The sequence below is a fragment of the Gobius niger genome (assembly GCF_951799975.1).
Source record: "Gobius niger genome assembly, chromosome: 6".
Classification (NCBI taxonomy): domain Eukaryota; kingdom Metazoa; phylum Chordata; class Actinopteri; order Gobiiformes; family Gobiidae; genus Gobius; species Gobius niger.
In genome coordinates this window covers 39,899,157-39,918,237 of record NC_136857.1, presented here as the reverse complement: position 1 = coordinate 39,918,237, position 19,081 = coordinate 39,899,157, and the positions used below count along the sequence as shown (strand labels likewise).

The following is a 19,081-nucleotide window of genomic DNA, read 5'->3' as shown; positions in this document are numbered from 1 at the left end:
TCCAAGTATTGGCTCTTTTCCACATGCAGGCGTGTTCAACCCACTTTGTTGAGCTTTTCCAAAACAAAGGCCAGGGTACTGGTTTTGGGACTGACCTCTGACTGATGTGACGTGAGCACAGTGCTGGCCTCTGATAGGCAACACGAGTGAACAGCCCTCACAATTGATACCCAGGCCATACGGATTTAATATTTCACAACATCATATCACTGTGCTATAAGGGGATTTTGCTGGCCACTCTCCACAGAGTGATGCTGGGAGACCTGCGGCCCGCAGCCAAACTCTCAAAACCGTGCCGTTACCGTGTGCAGAAAGTTTAGAGACAGAACAGCGGGAAGATCAGACCCAGTCTGCCCTCTATGTTGCCGTTAAGTGGCTAAACCTAAACATGTTTGAGCCCATGGTCTGATATTAAAGGCAGTATGCCGTTTCGTGTGTAAGGTGAGAGAGCTTCTCTCTTCTCCCTCCCGGTTTGGTATACCACCTGCAGTACCGGACAGCACCTTTGACCCCTGAGTATAATTGTGTTAATGTTTAAACTGTTTAAAAATGTTTAAAACAAGTCTAATTAACACTTTCAATACCTGAATCATCTTTTCATCTTTTCCAGATGATGGCGCTGTTGAGCAGACTCCACCTCCAGGACAGATCTGAGAATAAACTGACCTCTGCAGAGTTTCTTCAGATCAAACCGACTCTGAAACATGAGGACGAGCTGAGTGAGAGTGACCTCTGCTCTGTTTATCTCCACAAACTGTTAATGTTAGACTACAGGGCCAGGTACATCCAGGCAAAACAGGAAAACACAAATATAACCAATGTGTGCATGGATGTAGAGACAGATGATTTTTTTGCCCCAGTTGAGAACTTATCTATTATATCAGAACAGACCAACATCCATCCTCTGGACCTCCAGATGGCGGTGTTTCACTGCTCAGACAGCTTTCTAAAGCAGAAGATGGTCACTAAACTGTCCCAGTGTCAGTACGCCTTACCTCTGCTGGTGCCCGACCCTTTCACTGGGGACATCGAGTGTCCTCTGTGGACGTTTCGACAGATTCAAAAGACCTGGAAGAAAAGTGAGACCAAAGATAATGAAACTGTAGTGACCATGAAGTCGATGTCCATCTGTAAAGCAGAGACTCTGATGGTTCTGTGTTTCCGTCTGGGATCTCTGTCTGTGTCTAAATCTCAGCTCATCAACACTCTGATCAATGATCGCCACAGCACCTTCTTCCACAGAAACTGTCCAGGCAGCTCTAAAAAGCGCCTCCTGTTGGATGGTGTAGCAGAGATCGCCTGGTACTTTCCCTCTGGAAAACCCACTGACAGCTTCAGCGACTGCGTGGCCTTCTGTAATCTTCATGGAGATGGTCTGACTCACCACAAACAGCTGCAGATACTGATGGACAAGGCGTCAGTCAATGTGGCTTTTGTGCCAACGTTAGATCGGAGTCGTGAGAGTGCAGCGAGTGTGATTGAAAGACTTTTAGAGTCCCCTAAACCTCTCATCGCTTTTGTTGAAAACAGTGGCAATGGTGCAATTCAGCACAAAACAGGAAAATATATAATCGGTCTTAAAGAAAGAGACCAGTCAGATGTTTCGAAGGAGCTGAGAAGAATCATCAGAGACATTATATCTGGTCCACATCAGTCCTTTCAGCTGGAATCCATGTCAGACACTGGACTCAGAGTGGATGAACATGACACCAGCTGCACAAAAGGCCTGACTTTTGCAGAAGATATTATGTCAATAATTAAATCTGTCTCTGTGTCCGACGTTAAAAATACATTCCTCCCATGTCAAGGCCAGCTGTGGCATGACTGGAGCAGAATGAACAAAGAACTGTGTCAACTCAAAGGAAACGCTGACAAGGAAAAATGCAAAAAGCTGAATGAGTGTAAGAAACTACGAGAAGATCATTGTAAAGCTTACAGCGGTGAACTGATGAGTTCATTTGTTCGACATCTGTCGTCTTTGCGTCAAACAGAGAGAGAATATTTCCTCAAATGGACTCTGATCTTATTGGATGATTATGTCACAGATCAACTTTCTGCACTTCTTCAAAATTATAACCAAAAATGGTCTGAGGTCTTAGATCTTAAGAAAAAGTCTGACAGATCTACACGGTTAAAAACCAAACAAGCAGAACTTTCTTATATCTTCCAGGACCTCCACTGTGCCACATGTGGCCTGGAGCACATCTTCAGAGAAATGGCTCAGATCTATGAAGCCCATAAGAGTCTAGATAAACCTCCAGGACAGAGGCCGACTGACTGGTCTAAATACCCAGAGCTGGCAGCAGAGCTGATGATCTCAGGACACCCAATGGAGCTGATGGATGGAGATGCAGGTCACGTCCCTCTGACTTGGATCAAAAGTCTAATTGATCACGTCGTTCAGAAACTGGGAAACAAGAAGGTTTTTGTTCTGTCCGTGTTGGGGATACAGAGCAGTGGGAAGTCTACGATGCTCAATGCCATGTTTGGACTCCAGTTTGCAGTCAGTGCAGGCAGATGCACCAGAGGAGCCTTCATGCAGCTGGTCAGACTCTCAGAAGAAATGAAGAAAGAGTTTCAGTGGGACTATATCCTTGTGGTGGACACTGAGGGGCTGCGAGCTCTGGAGTTAGATGGAAGTAAAACCATTCATCACGACAATGAACTTGCTACATTTGTGGTTGGTTTGGGAAACATGACTCTGGTGAACATCTTTGGAGAGAATCCCTCTGAGATGCAGGACGTTCTGCAGATTGTGGTCCAGGCTTTCATGAGGATGAAGAAAGTCAGACTTTCACCGAGCTGTGTGTTTGTTCATCAGAATGTCTCTGATGTCAGTGCGACAGAGAAAAACATGGATGGAAAAAGGAAACTGCTGGAAAAACTGGATAAAATGGTCCAACTCGCGGCTAAAGAGGAAGTTTGTGACGCTAAAAGTTTCAGTGACATCATTGAGTTTGACGTTCAGAAAGATGTGAAGTACTTTGCTCAGCTGTGGGAGGGAAGTCCTCCGATGGCTCCTCCAAATCCAGGATACAGTGAATGTGTCCATGATCTGAAGAGCTTCATCCTCGAGAAAGCAAAGAAATCTCCTGGTGTCCCTCTCTCTGAGTTCAAAACTGAAGTTGAAGATCTGTGGAACGCTCTTTTAAACGAGAACTTTGTGTTCAGCTTCAAAAACACTCTGGAGATTGTTAAGAAAACTTGAAGTTCAATATAGAAAATGAACCTGGGTTCTGAGAAGTGAAATGTTGAAAATGGAAGATAAACTTTATATAAGAATTACAAATGGAGAATGTGGCCGTGTTGATGCCAGTCATCTTTATGGAGAAGTCACCAAGAAATATGAAGAAACTAAGCTTCTAATGTCAAAGTACTTTGAGAGTGAGGAAGACAAAGAAATGTTCAGTGGTGTGGCCGATGTGAAAATAAAATGAAAGATTTTCTGGATGAACTTGTTCAAGGACTTCAAATAAAACTGAATACTGTGACTGGACAGAAGAAAGGAACTGCAGAGGCGGAGGAGAAGAAGACTGTGTTTGAGAACAACCTCTTGAATCTTTCCCTCCAAACGAGGCGCTGTTCATCTTTTAGCAGAACTGCACAGCTGCATGGTTCATGAGACCGGGACTGTCGGGCTTTGTTGGTCTGCCCCATGGCGGCGGTGGCTCCTGTCACCATCACACACTGGGGAGGAGACGCTGCATTTCACTTTGACTGGACTCAATTTAGAAAACTGTGAATAGTCATCTCGAAATACGTCAAAGTTTCTGTAAAGAGTGAATTTGTTCTTTTGAAGTATTTTTATAGTATTTTATATTACCAACATGACAATGACGACACTGGGAGATACACTAAACATACATGCAAACACTACAGGGTTCATTTAAAGTGTGTCAACTTACAGAAATATATTACAAGAAGCACAGACTTGTTTTTGCATTTTTTAAGTCTCCAACGCTGGAACAACAACAAAAATAAATAAACAATAATAATAATAATAACAATAATCCCTTTTTTTTTTTTTATTATTTTATTTATTTAAAGGGACACTGCATATTAATGAACATAGAAATGTAAATATGCTAGAATTAGCCAGTGGCTACTTTCCATCTGTAGTCCCTGGCAGATTAAGAAAATATAAAGACCAGTGAACAACATTAAGACAAAAGATCATCCACACAATTCAACTTGAGACATAAAACATAAGGATAATGGTCAGTGGTCACATGTCTGATTCCCCCTCAGCCAACCTCTAAGTTTAGTTTTAAATACTCTGAGTGTGGTACAGTCTCTAATGTCTGCTGGGATGCCTTTCACTGACAGCACCTGTTGACTAAACCCTGTGTGTCAATGAGGAACCACACACGGCTCTGGTCACTCGACCACTTGTACTGGATATGAACTTAATGAATTCATTTAAAGATGGTGGAGAGAGTCCATGCAGAATCTTATAAACTGAACAAGCCATTTTAAAATCAAAATTTAGAATATTACGTTTTTCAAGTATTAAGCAATGAGGAAATGAAAACTTTTTTTTATCTAATATTTTCAAAGCTTTCTCATATAGCGACTCAATTGGTTTTAAAGGAATAGGCCACCGTTTTTACATACTGAGATATGCTCTTACCTCACTTTAGCCGAGTTAATATATCCCCGTCTGGTCTTTGTCCGTGCGCTCTGCCAGGCAAACGGAGCACATACGCAGCCTCTCCCACATGTCACATAGCTCCAAAAAAGCTCACGATAGAAGCTACCAAGCTCTTCTAAAGACTTCCCCTGCTCACTTCCGTCAATAACCTTTAGGAGTTACTGCGCGGACGTTTTACTCCTCGTATCATTACGCCTCACAATATAGTTCCCCTTTTTATCTGCTTATAAAATCGACATGTTACATTTCTGTGTAAATATACTTCGCATGAAAACACTTCACGTAACTTTATTTAAATAGGGAACACGTGGAAGAGCTTGGTAGCTTCTATCGTGAGCTTTTTTGGAGCTATGTGACATGTGGGAGAGGCTGCGTATGTGTGAGCGCACGGACAAAGACCAGACGGGGATATATTAACTCGACTAAGGTTAGGTAAGAACATATCTTAGTATGTAAAAACGGTGGCCTATTCCTTTAAGGTATTCAGACTTGTCAGTGATCAGTTAGTAATGATCAATATGTGAAAAGATCATACAATGAAGAAACATTTAAGCTGCATTTTCTGGCAGTGATGTTCAGATTTGTCTAAAATTCCGAAGATTAAAATTAATAATTTTACACATATGTTTAACATGATATTTAAAAGGTAACGTTGAGTCTAAGAAAACACCAAGATATTTAAATTTGTCCACAATCTGTAACTCCTCTCCTTTTATAAATACACTTGAGCTTGTTCTTGCTGTTGGGTGTTTTGAGAACATCAGACACACAGTTTTCTTTGAATTAAATAAAAGACAGGACTTATTGAGCCACTCATCAAGGCAGCACATAGCTGAAGTCAATTTTTCATCAGATTTTGCATTTGTAAAAATGACTGCATCATCTGCATAAAGCTGTGTATGGAAATGTGGACAAATATTTGGTACTATATGAGAACAGTATGGGTCCAAGTATGGAACCCTGTAGAACTCCAATCTGACAGTTTAAAAAAGTAGAATTGAGACCACTGACTGTCACACAATGAGTTCGATTGGACAAGTATGGCTTCAAGATACGGCTTGTTCTGAGAAATTAAACTTTGTTAGCCTAGTTAATAAAATGTGGTGGTCGACCGTATAAAATGCTCGCTTTAAATCAAGAAATCAGCTCCAACAACTGGACAATAATCAAAATCATGTTTCACTTTTTCGAAAAATAGTTTTATCGCACTTTCTGCTGATATTTCCTGCATGGGATGCAGAGGCGTATGACCCTTGTCTAAAGTTGTTGTCAATTGTTTTTAGCAACCCATTTTTCAAGATTTTTTGAAATAAAGGGTAAAATGCTAATTGGCCGGTAATTTTTTACACTGTTCTCATTCCCTGACTGAAAGATTGGAGTAATTGTGACAACTTTCCAAGCTGTTGGTACAATAGAATGTCTAATTGACAAATTCATCATACGAGTGATTGGACATTCTAAAATATCTTTGAGCCTTTATAAAATTGGCATCGATCCCACACACAGGTTTTTATAATTGATGCTAATTCAGTCTCATTAATTTCTGCTATTGTGAAAAAAGGTAAGAACTCATTCACCTGATAGGTGACATTGTCATGTAATGTGAAGAGTTTCAATTTGTAGTACTACTTCACTGTCTTTGTTGGCCCCTCTGCCACTTATTTTATTTATGGTTTCCCAGACCTTTTTGCCATTACCATTGGCAGACTCAGTAACTGACACATAGCAAGTTGCTTTAGCTTTGCGCATTATTTGAGTGACTTTGTTTATAGCTGATGTGAATAGTTGCCTGTCTGAAATGAGTCCAGCTTTGAGAGATTTTTTAAATAAAATGTCCCTGGTCTTCATTAGGTTTCTGCATTTTTCACCAAGCCATAGTAGGTTTGATTTACTTTATTTTCCTTCACCCTTTTTGTGAAGGAAGCTACAACCTCACTGATTTTGGAGTGGAAAGTAGCACTACTGATTGAGACATCACCACATGCAACAATTTCATGCCAATCCATGTCCTTCATGGCTCTTTCTAGATTTGTAATTGATTTTTTGGGATAACATTATAAAAAGAAGAGCCATGATCAGATGTACAGGATCTTTTAAAAGGCATTTTAGTTTGTTTCCTTGTAAAAATATGACGCTATGGTCAGAAAGACCAGTTAAAAAATTATATGTTTTTAGGATTCGTTCAGCTTTATTTGTAAATAGATCTATTGTGGTTTTAGATTGATTGGTTACAGGAGTTACCGATCGATCTACGTTCCCACCCTCACCTATGGTCATGTGATCCTCACCTATGGTCATGAGATTTGGGTAATGACCGAAAGGACAAGATCGCGAATACAAGCGGCCGAAATGAGTTTCCTTCGCAGGGTGGCTGGGGGTGAGGAGCTCAGTTACCCGGGAGGAGCTCGGAGTAGAGTCGCTGCTCCTCCACGTCGAAAGGAGCCAGCTGAGGTAGCTCGGGCATCTGTTCCGGATACCTCCTGGTCGCCTCCCGCGGGAGGTGTTCCAGGCATGTCCTAGTGGGACAAGGCCTCGTGGAAGACCCAGGACACGGTGGTGGGACTATGTCTCCGAGCTGGCCTGGTGTGGCCTCGGGGTCAGAACAGCTGGAGGAGGTGTGTGTGGATCGGGAAGTCTGGGCATCTCTGCTGAGACTGCTGCCCCCGCGACCCGGCCCCGGATAAAGCGGAAGAAAATGGATGGATGGATGGATGGTTACAGGAGTTGGACCAAATTAAAAAGGTCAGTTACTGTACCTGTTTTAAGTTTTTCCTCTCTTTCTTATTGTCCCAGTTAATATTATCTCTTTATTCGGACTGCAGGACTTCAGAAGCAGCTTCAACTGATCATAATTGTACATTAGTTGAAGGTTTTCGATAGATGCAAATAACCTGGAAACTCATTTCCTTAGAGAGTTCAATATTTACCACACTCAAGTGCAATATCCTCAGGCCATATTCACCTTATTCTGGAGGCTCGCATGGGCACCGCCATGAATTGTGCCCGCCCCTTTTCTCCTATGTGTTAACGTGGCACTGGAGAAGTCCACATAAAATCAGTCACTACACGAAAACAAAGCTGTTTTCAGGCCGCACAGAGAAACGCTGCAGTGTCAACATGTCGGTGCAAATGAACATCGGCCAGTTTACACAAATCAATCGACTAAACATCAGGTTTGAGCGGAGAATATTTTCCCTCGTTCTCCGTTAAAATGAACGGGCTTCGCGCTCGACCGGAAGTGTCTGGAAAACGAGGTGTCAAGACAACGCAGAAAGTGGCAAAAGTGGGCGGGGCGGAATAAGGTGAAAAATCTGTGAATATTTAAGTCTATCTCTTACATAGATTACATAGATCATAGGCCCCTCCTCTACCTTGATCCCTGTCCTTTCTAAATATATTGTATGCTGCCATAGTTATGGCGTCGACAACCAAGTTTCTGTAAACCCAATAAAGTGAACATTTGTTTGAATCAATAAATGTTCTATTTGTACTCGTTTTGGTATTATGCTTCGAACATTCAAGTGTCCAACCAGTAGACCTCTGGGCTTAAAAAGTGGGTCCTAAATAGTTCTTGCTTGATTCAAAGTATGGACATTTTTTTGTGAACAATGTCTCTTCATAATTGCATTGCGTTTTTTCACAAAGTTTTCCATATTGCAGATTAACAGTTAAACACTGAGAAGGTGATTTGGCCTGGCTACCTCTCATCCGTTCTTCTGTATTGCTGATTTTCAAACACAAACTTAAAGACTTTTTAATCAGAGGTCAGAAATGTGACCGCTGACCGTCTGCTCTGCTGTGTTAATATAGTGTTGTGCTGTATTATTATATGTGTTTTAACTATTGTAGCGTGTGAGGGTGACCTATGCCCTTCGCCATGGTTACCGCATTCCAGAGATGAGCAAAAACCCCCACTTCAAAACCCCCAGACCGTTTTATGGCTTCGGAATGTCTTCACTTCCTGTCTTGTGAATGGCTGATCAGATCAAACTCAGTTCAGGACAAATGAAGTGTTGATCTTTTCCTTTAACCTTCACAACCAGAGATGAGAACTCTTTATTGACCTTCGAATTGGACTAAAGACTGAATCTCAAACGTCCGATTTGAGTAATAAGCCAGTTCTTTAATTCATGAGCAGTGAGAATGAACTCAACCAATCTGTTCTAATGATGAATTTTCCCAAGGTCAACAAAGATGCAATGTACAAACATACTTTGGAAATGTTTGTAATGCATTTGTGAAGTTGTTATTGTGTTTATTACAATAGAAATGTATTTCCTGAATTCTCTCCCAAAAGATAAGCCTTCTCCCTTCCCACTTGGGCCCCAATCATATCAAGTTACGGATTGAATCGATTGGTCGAGTCCCGCGGAGACAAAGGGGCCGTCCCCGGTATATAAGGAAGGGTACATGGAGAGAGACGCTCTCTCTTTAAAAAAGCGCTTCTTGTGAGAGTTGGAGTTGGAGAGACGGCAGGAAGGGAGCACACATCCCCGCTGAACTCTCTTTGTCTCAGATGGACCACCAGAATCTTTAAGTTTGAGCCCGTCATTTGACGTGATTTGTAACTATCAGTTACTTCTTTTAAGAACATTTGCATTTTTCCTACAAGACAACATTTTTGATCGCTGAGCCTTCAGAGAAACCATTTTGGGTCAATCCAAACGCCCAAGGCCCAGAGGAGCAGGAGAGAGACCCCAGCCTCGCCTGCATGAGCTTGAGAATCGCCACCCAGAGACCACGACCACAGGCCGTCGGACACCAGGACTTTGGAACGCCGGACCACAGTCGGCGTGGAAAACCTTTCTCTCACGGTCGTAAGCGCATCTCACAGACCTGGCTCAATAAGACTCACATAACTTCTACGCAAACCACCTTACTGACTTTCAGATACAATTTTAGAACATTTTATCTGATTATTCATCCTGTTAGCCTTCTAGGTTATCCTGTTTGCACTTTAATATTTAATGCCGTCTGTTAATTGATTTTGATCATTAAACCTCCATAAACCACAGTTTGCTTTGGTAATGTCTGTGTTTATTATTCCAGACTAAGGGTCCATGTGTACGTTAAAGACCTTACTTCCTTCAGATAAATCTGTTGTTCAGCCTCCTATTCTTACTTTTATTAATTACTTTGTTCGCTTTTCGAACTGGTGCCCCGTTAAATTTTAAGGCTAATCTACAACCTATTAATTAATTAATATACAAATTAATTGATTAATAAACCCTCATACCCTACACTATGTATTGTTTGGGACGGACATTGAGAATTAGCTTTGTCTAAAATGTTGTAGTATGTAACATGAGTTTATGTGACATACTTGTCCCTATTCAAATAAACTTATATACAACCCCGTGAGCTGCCACCTTAACGTGGTGGGGTTGTTTGAGCGCCCGAATGATCCGAGGAGCTATGTTGTCTGGGGCTTTATGCCCCTGGTAGGGTCTCCCATGGCAAACAGGTCCGAGGTGACGGGTCGGACAAAGAGCAGTTCAGAAGACTCATATGGACGTGACACATACAAGGACCGTGACGTCGCCCGGCATGGCGCAGCCGGGGCCCCACCCTGGAGCCAGACCTGGGGTTGGGGCCCGAACGCGAGCGTCTGGTGGCCGGGCACAGCCCGAAGGGACGACGTGGGCCCGCCCTCCTGTGGACCCACCACCCGCAGAGGGATCCGTAGGGGTCGGGTGCGGCGAGGACTGGGTGGCAGTCAGGGGCCGGTGCCTCGACGACCTGGTCCACATGCACAGCTTCTGGCGTTCGGGACATGGAACGTCACCTCGCTGGGGGGGAGGAGCCTGAGCTTGTGTTTTGTGGATCTGGAGAAAGCGTTCGACCGCGTCCCTCGTGGTGCCCTGTGGGGAGCCTCAGGATCTAATCTCTGCTGTTTGCGGATGATGTTGTTCTGATGGCTTCAACGAACCAGGACCTTCAGCTGCTCTGGGGCGGTTTGCAGCCGAGTGTGTAGCGGCCGGGATGAGGATCAGCACCTCCAAATCTGAGGCCATGGTTCTCCTTCCCCTCTACAGGTCGGTGGGGAGTCCTTACCTCAAGTGGAGGAGTTCAAGTATCTCGGGGTCTTGTTCTCAGTGAGGGACGGATGGAGCGTGAGATGGACAGACGGATCGGTGCGGCGTCAGCAGTGATGCGGTCGCTGTATCGGTCTGTCGTGGTGAAGAGGGAGCTGAGTCGGGGCAAAGCTCTCGATTTACCGATCGATCTACGTTCCCGCCCTCGCCTATGGTCATGTGATCCTCACCTATGGTCATGAGATTTGGGTCATGACCGAAAGGACGAGATCGCGAATACAAGCGGCCGAAATGAGTTTCCTTCGCAGGGTGTCTGGGCGGAGCTCAGTTACCCGGGAGGAGCTCGGAGTAGAGTCGCTGCTCCTTCACGTCGAAAGGAGCAGCTGAGGTGGCTCGGGCGTCTGTTCCGGATACCTCCTGGTCGCCTCCCGCGGGAAGTGTTCCAGGCATGTCCTAGTGGGACAAGGCCTCGTGGACCCAGGACACGGTGGTGGGACTATGTCTCCGAGCTGGCCTGGTGTAGCCTCGGGGTCAGAACAGCTGGAGGAGGTGTGGCCTCGGGGTCAGAACAGCTGGAGGAGATGTGTGTGGATCGGGAAGTCTGTGAATCTCTGCTGAGACGCTGCCCCCGCGACCCGGCCCCGGATAAAGCGGAAGAAAATGGATGGATGGATGGACAAAAAAAAAAAAAATTAAAAATAATTAGGGGATTAAAGTCTGTGATTGAGTTTTTCTGACCTGATGAAGCCATCTCCTCCTCGGTGGTGGTTAATCTTGCAAGCGTTGGATTCGCTCCAAATAAAGGTGGAGAAGGCCCAGGTAACAGTAGAAGAAGAGGCCCAGCTAGCAGTGGAGAAGGCCCAGGTAACAGTAGAAGAAGAGGCCCAGGTAACAGTAGAAGAAGAGGCCCAGGTAACAGTAGAAGAAGAGGCCCAGGTAACAGTAGAAGAAGAGGCCCAGGTAACAGTAGAAGTGGAATATTACAACACAAATCTGCACAGCATTTCGAATACCCATGCCCCAGTCAAAACAAGATCTGTCACTTACCCACGTTCAGCGCCGTGGTTTGCATCAGAACTGAGAAAAGTGAAAGCGACTGGACGGTCTCTTGAAAGGTGCTATGTTAAATCAGGCCTTACTATGCATAAAATTGCATATCGGGACCATCAGAAACATTATTCTGCCTTGCTATCAAAAGACAAATCTACCTACCACTCCAGAATAAGCAATAAAAATCAAGGCAACTCTAAACAGCTTTTTGCAACCGTAAACCAGCTTTTAAGTCCGAGAACAGCCCCTGTCATCTGTGAAACAGTGCAGTGCAATAAATTCAGTGACTTTTTCACACTTAAAGTGGACACCATCCGTGGACCTCTTGCTCACATTACTCGCCTGCCCTTATTGTCTTCTGCCCCTGAAAACACCCTGGCAGACTTTGAAGAGGTGAAGGTGCAGGAGGTTGAAACTATCATCCGCAAAATGAAACCTTGCACTTGTGCCACTGTAAAATCCAACATTTCAGAACTTAGCCCGCTCATTACCAAAATTATTAACTGTTCACTTCACTCTGGCCATGTCCCCTCCGCACTCAAAACTGCACTGATAAAACCCCATATTAAAAAACACAACCTGAATCATGACGACCTGTCCAGCTACAGGCCCATCTCCAACACCTTCCATTCCTCTCGAAGGTGTTGGAGAGGACTGTAGCTGGCCAGCTTCACGACCACCTGCGCGCTAATTCGGTGTACGAGAAATTTCAATCCGGTTTCCGTTCTGCTCACAGTACCGAGACAGCCCTGGTCAGAGTCACCAATGACCTCCTGGTGACCTCTGACCAGGGCTCCCCCTCACTTCTCATTCTTCTGGATCTAACAGCAGCCTTTGATACGGTTGATCACAACATCCTACCGCCTGCAACACAGCATTGGTCTGTCCGGTACAGTTATCTCCTGGTTCAAATCATTCCTGGCGGGTAGAGTTGAGTATGTGGCCCTGGGGGATGCCAGGTCACGGCCCCGCACTGTCACCTGCGGGGTCCCTCAAGGGTCTGTCCTTGGCCCTACCCTGTTTAACATCTACATGCTCCCCCTGGGCCATATCATCGGCAAGCATGGAATCTCCTTCCACTGCTATGCCGATGATACTCAGCTCTACCTGTGCACTGACTCCGTCTCAACATCAACCTCACAAACAGCTCTGGCAACCTGCCTGGAGGAGACAAAGGCATGGATGGCAGAAAACTTCCTACAATTAAACAACTCCAAAACTGAAGCCATTCTTATCGAGATCCCCCACCAACTCAAATCCTCCCCTATCTCTGATATTTCATTCTCTGGAATCACCCTCCCCCTTTCCTCCACCATCAGCCCAGCCCTCCGTGACCTCCACTGGCTCCCGATCGGTCAACGCATCAAATACAAAATCTGCCTGCTCACCTGTCAGTGCATCCATGGACACGCCCCGGACGATCTCACTGAACTCCTCACCCCTCCGCCCATAACCAGAACACTCAGGTCCACAGACACCGACCTTCTCTCCGTCCCCAGAAAAGCGCGTTCCAGGCGGCTGCTCCTAAACTGTGGAACGCCCTAGACCTGAGGGCCCCACAGTCTCTGGAGACTTTCAGAAGAGGACTCAAGACTTTTCTGTTCCCATATTAACATTTTTAATTTTTTTTACTATTCATTTTCATTTTTTTTCTTCTTAACAAAGAAAAAAATAAAAATAAAACAGAAACAAAAAAGGAGAAAACAGCGGCAAAAAAGATAATAGTTAAATCAATAGCATAAAATAAAAATGAATAAATAAATAAAATAATAGTTTAATTTAGTTTAGTTTAATTTATTTGAGCAACTACATTTACCTGATTTACAAATACACATATACAACCAGTCACAGATGCTCAAAAGGAGTAGGCTGAAGCAAGAAGCTTATGAGCGCCTACCCCACATTCAACATAATAAACGTTTACCATTTACAGATATACATGAGATAGAATAAGATAATAAAAGTCTTAATTTGTGTCAGCAGTGTGAATTTTGCAACCTCCTGCATAGGCAGATATTACAAACAGAAGTTTCTACACATATATATACACACCTTCCCACTATTTTTTGTTTTATACAACAAAACACAGGTATGGCATATCTGCACGTAGATTATTATTATTTTATCAAGGTTTAACTTTAGCACCCTATTCATTTAGATTAGTTTTACATGATTTTTACTTTATTTTTAATTTTACTTTATTTTATATATTAATTTAGCTTAAACTACATCAACTATCTATATTATATTATGTAGTATGAGTAAGTCTAAGTCTCAAGTATAATTATTTTTTCTTATTTATTTATTTTTCCTTTCTTACTTGCCAAAATTAACACTGCTAAGCATCATCAACCATGTTTGAATATTTATTGGGGGGGGGGGGGATCCAATAATTGTTCACATCTTATTTTCAGTCCATATCAATCCATGTCATTGCCATTCATGTCCAAAATAGTCTTTAAGGGGAGACCAGTCGTTTACGAAATTGTCCAAAGTTCCATCCAGTGCGTTATGTAATCTTTCGTACGGTAACAATGTCAAGAGTTTCTCACGCCAAAGCGATAAAGTAGGAGAGAGTTCTTTAATCCAGACTTGTGGAGAGGCGAGCAGCGAACAACATTATGAGCATTGGTTTTGTTTCCGGCTCGCAGTTGTTTACACCAAGAACACACAATAAAGGGTCAAATAGCACTTTAATCCCAAACATGTTTTCAATTTCCTGAACAACCGAAGACCAGAATGAGGCAATGAAAGGACAGGCCCACATTAAGTGTCACATGCAGCCTGTTAATGATTTTATATTGCACTTCATGTGATTTGTTTGATTTAGTAATTTGTCTTGCATGGTCTAATACTTTGCTCCATATCTGGTCTTCCAGTTGAACATCAAAGTCAAGTTCCCAGTTTTGTTTAATACCTATTAAACTTTTGCTATTTGCTGTAATTTGATCATAGATGCATGTCGTTATTTTACTTTTCAATGCAGCTGCCTTTAATAAGATGCTATCGAGCACATTTGTTTTTCCACCTTGTTTGTAGTATTCAATCGAACTAAGGCAGCTTCTCATTTGTAAATATCGAAAGAAGTGGGCTTGAGAAATATTAAATGTGTGTTTTAATTGTTGAAAAGACTTAAGAGCATTGTCTGCATAAACATCTATTATTCTTACGATACCAGCTTCTCTCCACTCATTAAAACCCGCATCAGCACAGGTATGTCTGCAATCTGGATTATTAGCAACGGGGGCCAAAAATGAATATTTATCAAGCCCTAAATATTGACGAACAGCACTGAGAGATCTATAAATATTTTCCAATATATCGTTTTTCTTAATCTTGGTAGATATTTTTGTGAGTCACAGAAACGGAAGGTGTTCTAATTGAACCCTATCCAATCCTACACTTTCTAAATCCGGAAAGCAGAATTGGCTTTTTTTGACCCACTCTGCCATGAATTGTAGTTGTGCAGCCCAGTGATAAAATGTAAAATTTGGGATGCCTCCTTTTTTGATTGGTAATTGGAGCTTTTGAAGTTCCATCCTTGGCCTTTTGTTGTTCCACACGAATGCTCCTACAGCGCTGTGTATTTTTTTAAACAATTTGGATGGGATATGAGTAGGTAGCATTTGGATAACATACAACAGTCGAGGGAGAGCATTCATTTTGCTGATGGCTATCCGGGCTAATAAAGATAGTGAAAGGTTGGTCCATCTTTGAAGGTCAGTTTTGATTTTTGCTATAACAGGTGAAAGATTATGTTTAATCAACTTTGAAAGATCAGCACTAAAATATATACCAAGATATTTAAATCCTTACTTTAAAAGGGTGATAGTTTAATGAGCTTATTTGATCTCCAAGCGGAAAAGCTAGGGATTTTTCATAGTTTATTTTATATCCTGAACACGTGCTAAAGTTATCAATAATTTTGGCTAATGAAGGGATAGATTTGGTAGGATTCTTCAAAAATAAAAGTACATCGTCGGCGTAAAGTGATATCTTGTGGGAGCCGCTCTCTGTTTCAATGCCCTCTAAGCTATATAAATACAGATCTTCTTCTTCTTCTTCTTCTACCTCCTCGCTCATTCTTACAGATTCCGCCAATGGCTCAATAACCAAGCTGAATAAGAGAGGAGACAAAGGGCATTGTTTCGTTCCTCGCTCCAGCAAAATTGTTTCAGATTTATTTCCATTAATCAAAAGAGCTGCAAGAGGATTTGTATACACTGCGTTCCAAATTATTATGCAAATGACATTTTTCTAAGATTTTCTAAATTGTCAACTCAAATGAGAGTCAGCATCATTTTCAAGTCTTTATCTGTTAGAGGATCAATTAAATGTGGTGGAAAAAATGTCCTAGTGATAACGGTATTTTTTTCAAAAATAAATATAGTAAAAACCTCAAAATCCACTGTTCCAAATTATTATGCAACTCATCGTTTCAATACATTTTAAAGCTTGTAATTAACTGAAAATGGTCATTTGTTGTATTTGTAGCATTAGGAGGTCATATTTACTGAAATCAAAAGCTATTTCAATCAAAAAAATATTAACAGGTCAAGTTATATTTTACCATAGGAGCCCTTGTGTGATATCAGCTTCAAAATTCTCAAATCCATTAAACTTGTGAGCTTTGGACAGTTTCTGCTTGGATTTCTTTGCACAATGTCAGAATAGCCTCCCAGAGCTGCTGTTTGGATAAAAACTGCCTCCCACCTCATAGAAGTTTTTTTTTGTTGAGGCTCCAAAGGTTCTCAATAGGGTTGAGGTCAGGGGAGGAGGGGGTCCACATCATGAGTTTCTCTCCTTTTATGCCCATAGCAGCCAGTGATGCAGAGGTTTTCTTTACAGCAGGACATGGTGCGTTGTCATGATGAAGAGGATTTTGTTCGGGAAAACACGGCTCTTCTTTTTGTAGCATAGAAGACAGTGGTCAGTCAGAAACTCCACATATTTTTCAAAGGTCATTTTCACACCTTCAGGGAGCCTAAAAGGGCCTAATGGGGCCGACCAGCTCTCTCACCATGATTCTGGCCCAAAACATGACTCCGCCCCCTCCTTACTGACGTCACAGCCTTGTTGGGACATTGTGGCCGTTCACCAACCATCCACTCCTCCATCCATCTGACCATCCAGGGTCACACGGCCTCATCAGTGAACAAGACTGTTTGAAAATGAGTCTCATGTATTTCTGAGCCACTGCAGCCGTTTCTGCTTCAGCTTCAATGAACAGTTTAGGGGAGGCCCGGATAGAAGGTTTATGCACAACTGCAGCCTCTGGAGGGTCCGACACCTTCATGTTACTCCAGAGGCACCAGCAGCTTCAAATACCTGTCTGCTGCTTTGTAGCATCTGTTCTCTTAATCTGATGTGTTCGTCTGGCAGAAACCGTCCATATTGTGCCTTTATCTGCACAAACCCGAGTGTGTCTGAATCATCCACAAATCTCTTATCAGTTCGATGATTACGCTTAATCTTTCATGAAATATCGAAGGTTTTCATACCTAGACCAAGGCATTCAACTATTTCACGCTTTTCATCAGCAGAGAGATCCTTTTTCTTTCCCATATTGCTTGAAAATGATGATCTGCATAATAAAGTGGAACATCCTTTTTCAGTAGTTTTTCCCTTAACTGGGCTTAACCTGAAAACGAATCATCCCAGGTCTCTGAGATTAATGTCAGTGATTCATAGAGCCCCTAGACATGATACCATCCACAAGTTTCATTATTGATTGACTGCGGAATTCTTCCGCAGTCAATTATTGGTTTTCATGTTCTTTATTGATTGACTGCGGAATTCTTCCGCAGTCAATTATTGGTTTTCATGTTCTTTATTATTATTCCTCTTCCATCTTTTTCCCGATTTTCTAGAGCTTTCAGCACCTTCATGCTTTGTGCAATTTATGCAAGTTATGCATCAAAACGTTCCGCATGTTGAGGAGAAGGTGCTATTACTTTTGGGACTTCTGCAATTTATGGTTTTTCCGCAATCGGCCAAAATGTCGGAGATTTTTCCCATTGACTTATAATGGGGCTGCCGCAAATCCATGCTTTTCTGCACTTTTTTCTGCATTTTATGCAATTTCTGCACTTTGTGCATGTTCAGCTTATGCAACTTGTGGGTTTTGAGAAAAAATTGTTCTTCTGCAGTTTTCCAGTTTTTTTATACGAGAGTTTAACATTTTTGCATTGGTGTGTATGGGGGAATCCAGCCAATGGGGAAACTCCAGGCCTTTCAGCCATTTGTGCAGCTTCTGCAAATCAAGCACTGAGGCCATTTCAACAGTTTGACCAGTTTATGGAATATAAAAGTTTATGCAATATTAACAATTTATGCAAATTAACCACTTTATGCATTTTGAACCGTTTATGCAATTTAAGAGTTTATGCCAGTTAGGATTTATGCATTTTAAAGAGATTTACATAATTTATGCAAATGAACCCATTCATGCATTTTCCCACTTTATGCAGTTTATACAGTTTATGCAACATGACATTTTATGCATTTTACCAGTTTATGCAAAATAGATGATGCAAATTAACCACTTTATGGAATTTAAACAGTTTATGCATTTTAAAGCACTATAATGCAATTTAATAGGGATTTTCGCATATAACCAATTCATGCAATTTGAACATTTTATGCATTTTACCAGTTTATGCAAATTAGATTATGCAAATTAAGCAATTTATGCAATTTGAACAGTTTATGCAATTTCTGCATTCGCTTCCCGCAATTCCGCAGTCAATCGCAATGGCGCAGCCATTGCATTTCTAGTTTTATTTTTTACCTTTTTGACACAAAAATACAATTTGCATAATAATTTGAAACGCAGTGTACAGTAGTTTAATCCAGTTGATGAAGCTTTCAGTAAATAAAAATTCTTTTAAAACTCTAAGTAAATATTTCCATTCAACGCGATCAAAAGCTTTTTCTGCGCCCAATGTAATGACCACTGCCTTTTCTTTTTTGTATGCTACATACTGTAGTATCCCAAGCAGTCGCCTTACATTACATAGACTGTCGCGTCTTAATAAAGCCTGTTTGATCACAAGAGACTAATTAATCTATCACATTGTTTAGTCGCATTGCCAAAACATTTGCTAAAATCTTTGAATCTGTATTTTGAATCGATAATGGTCTGTATGATGCAGGGTTTTCTGGATTCTTGTGATCTTTTGGTATTAATGAAATAATGGATTGCTGCATTGTCTTTGGCAATTTCTTCTCATCATAAGCATACTGAAACATTCTTGTAAGTAAAGGAGCTAAAATGTCCACAAAGGTTTTGTACACCTCTGCTGGAAAACCGTCTGGACCACATGCTTTCCCAATTCTTTAAAGA

At 42.0% G+C, this 19,081-nt stretch overlaps 2 protein-coding genes across 2 annotated transcripts in view; both read left to right on the top strand.

The window, feature by feature from the left end:
• LOC306964895 (interferon-induced very large GTPase 1-like) overlaps positions 1–19,081 on the top strand; it is a 470,425-nt gene that overhangs the window by 10,980 nt on the left and 440,364 nt on the right. The window contains exon 4 of the mRNA XM_079559062.1: positions 611–2,112. Coding sequence (XP_079415188.1) covers positions 611–2,112 — 1,502 coding nt within the window. The remainder of the gene's footprint in view (positions 1–610; positions 2,113–19,081) is intronic.
• LOC306964358 (interferon-induced very large GTPase 1-like) lies at positions 2,159–3,622 on the top strand (the record flags this gene model as incomplete). Its single annotated transcript, XM_079558350.1, is given in 4 exon segments — positions 2,159–3,195; positions 3,197–3,224; positions 3,228–3,402; positions 3,405–3,622. Coding segments are annotated over 4 exon segments (1,458 nt in total), but the record flags the coding sequence as incomplete, so codon positions are not given.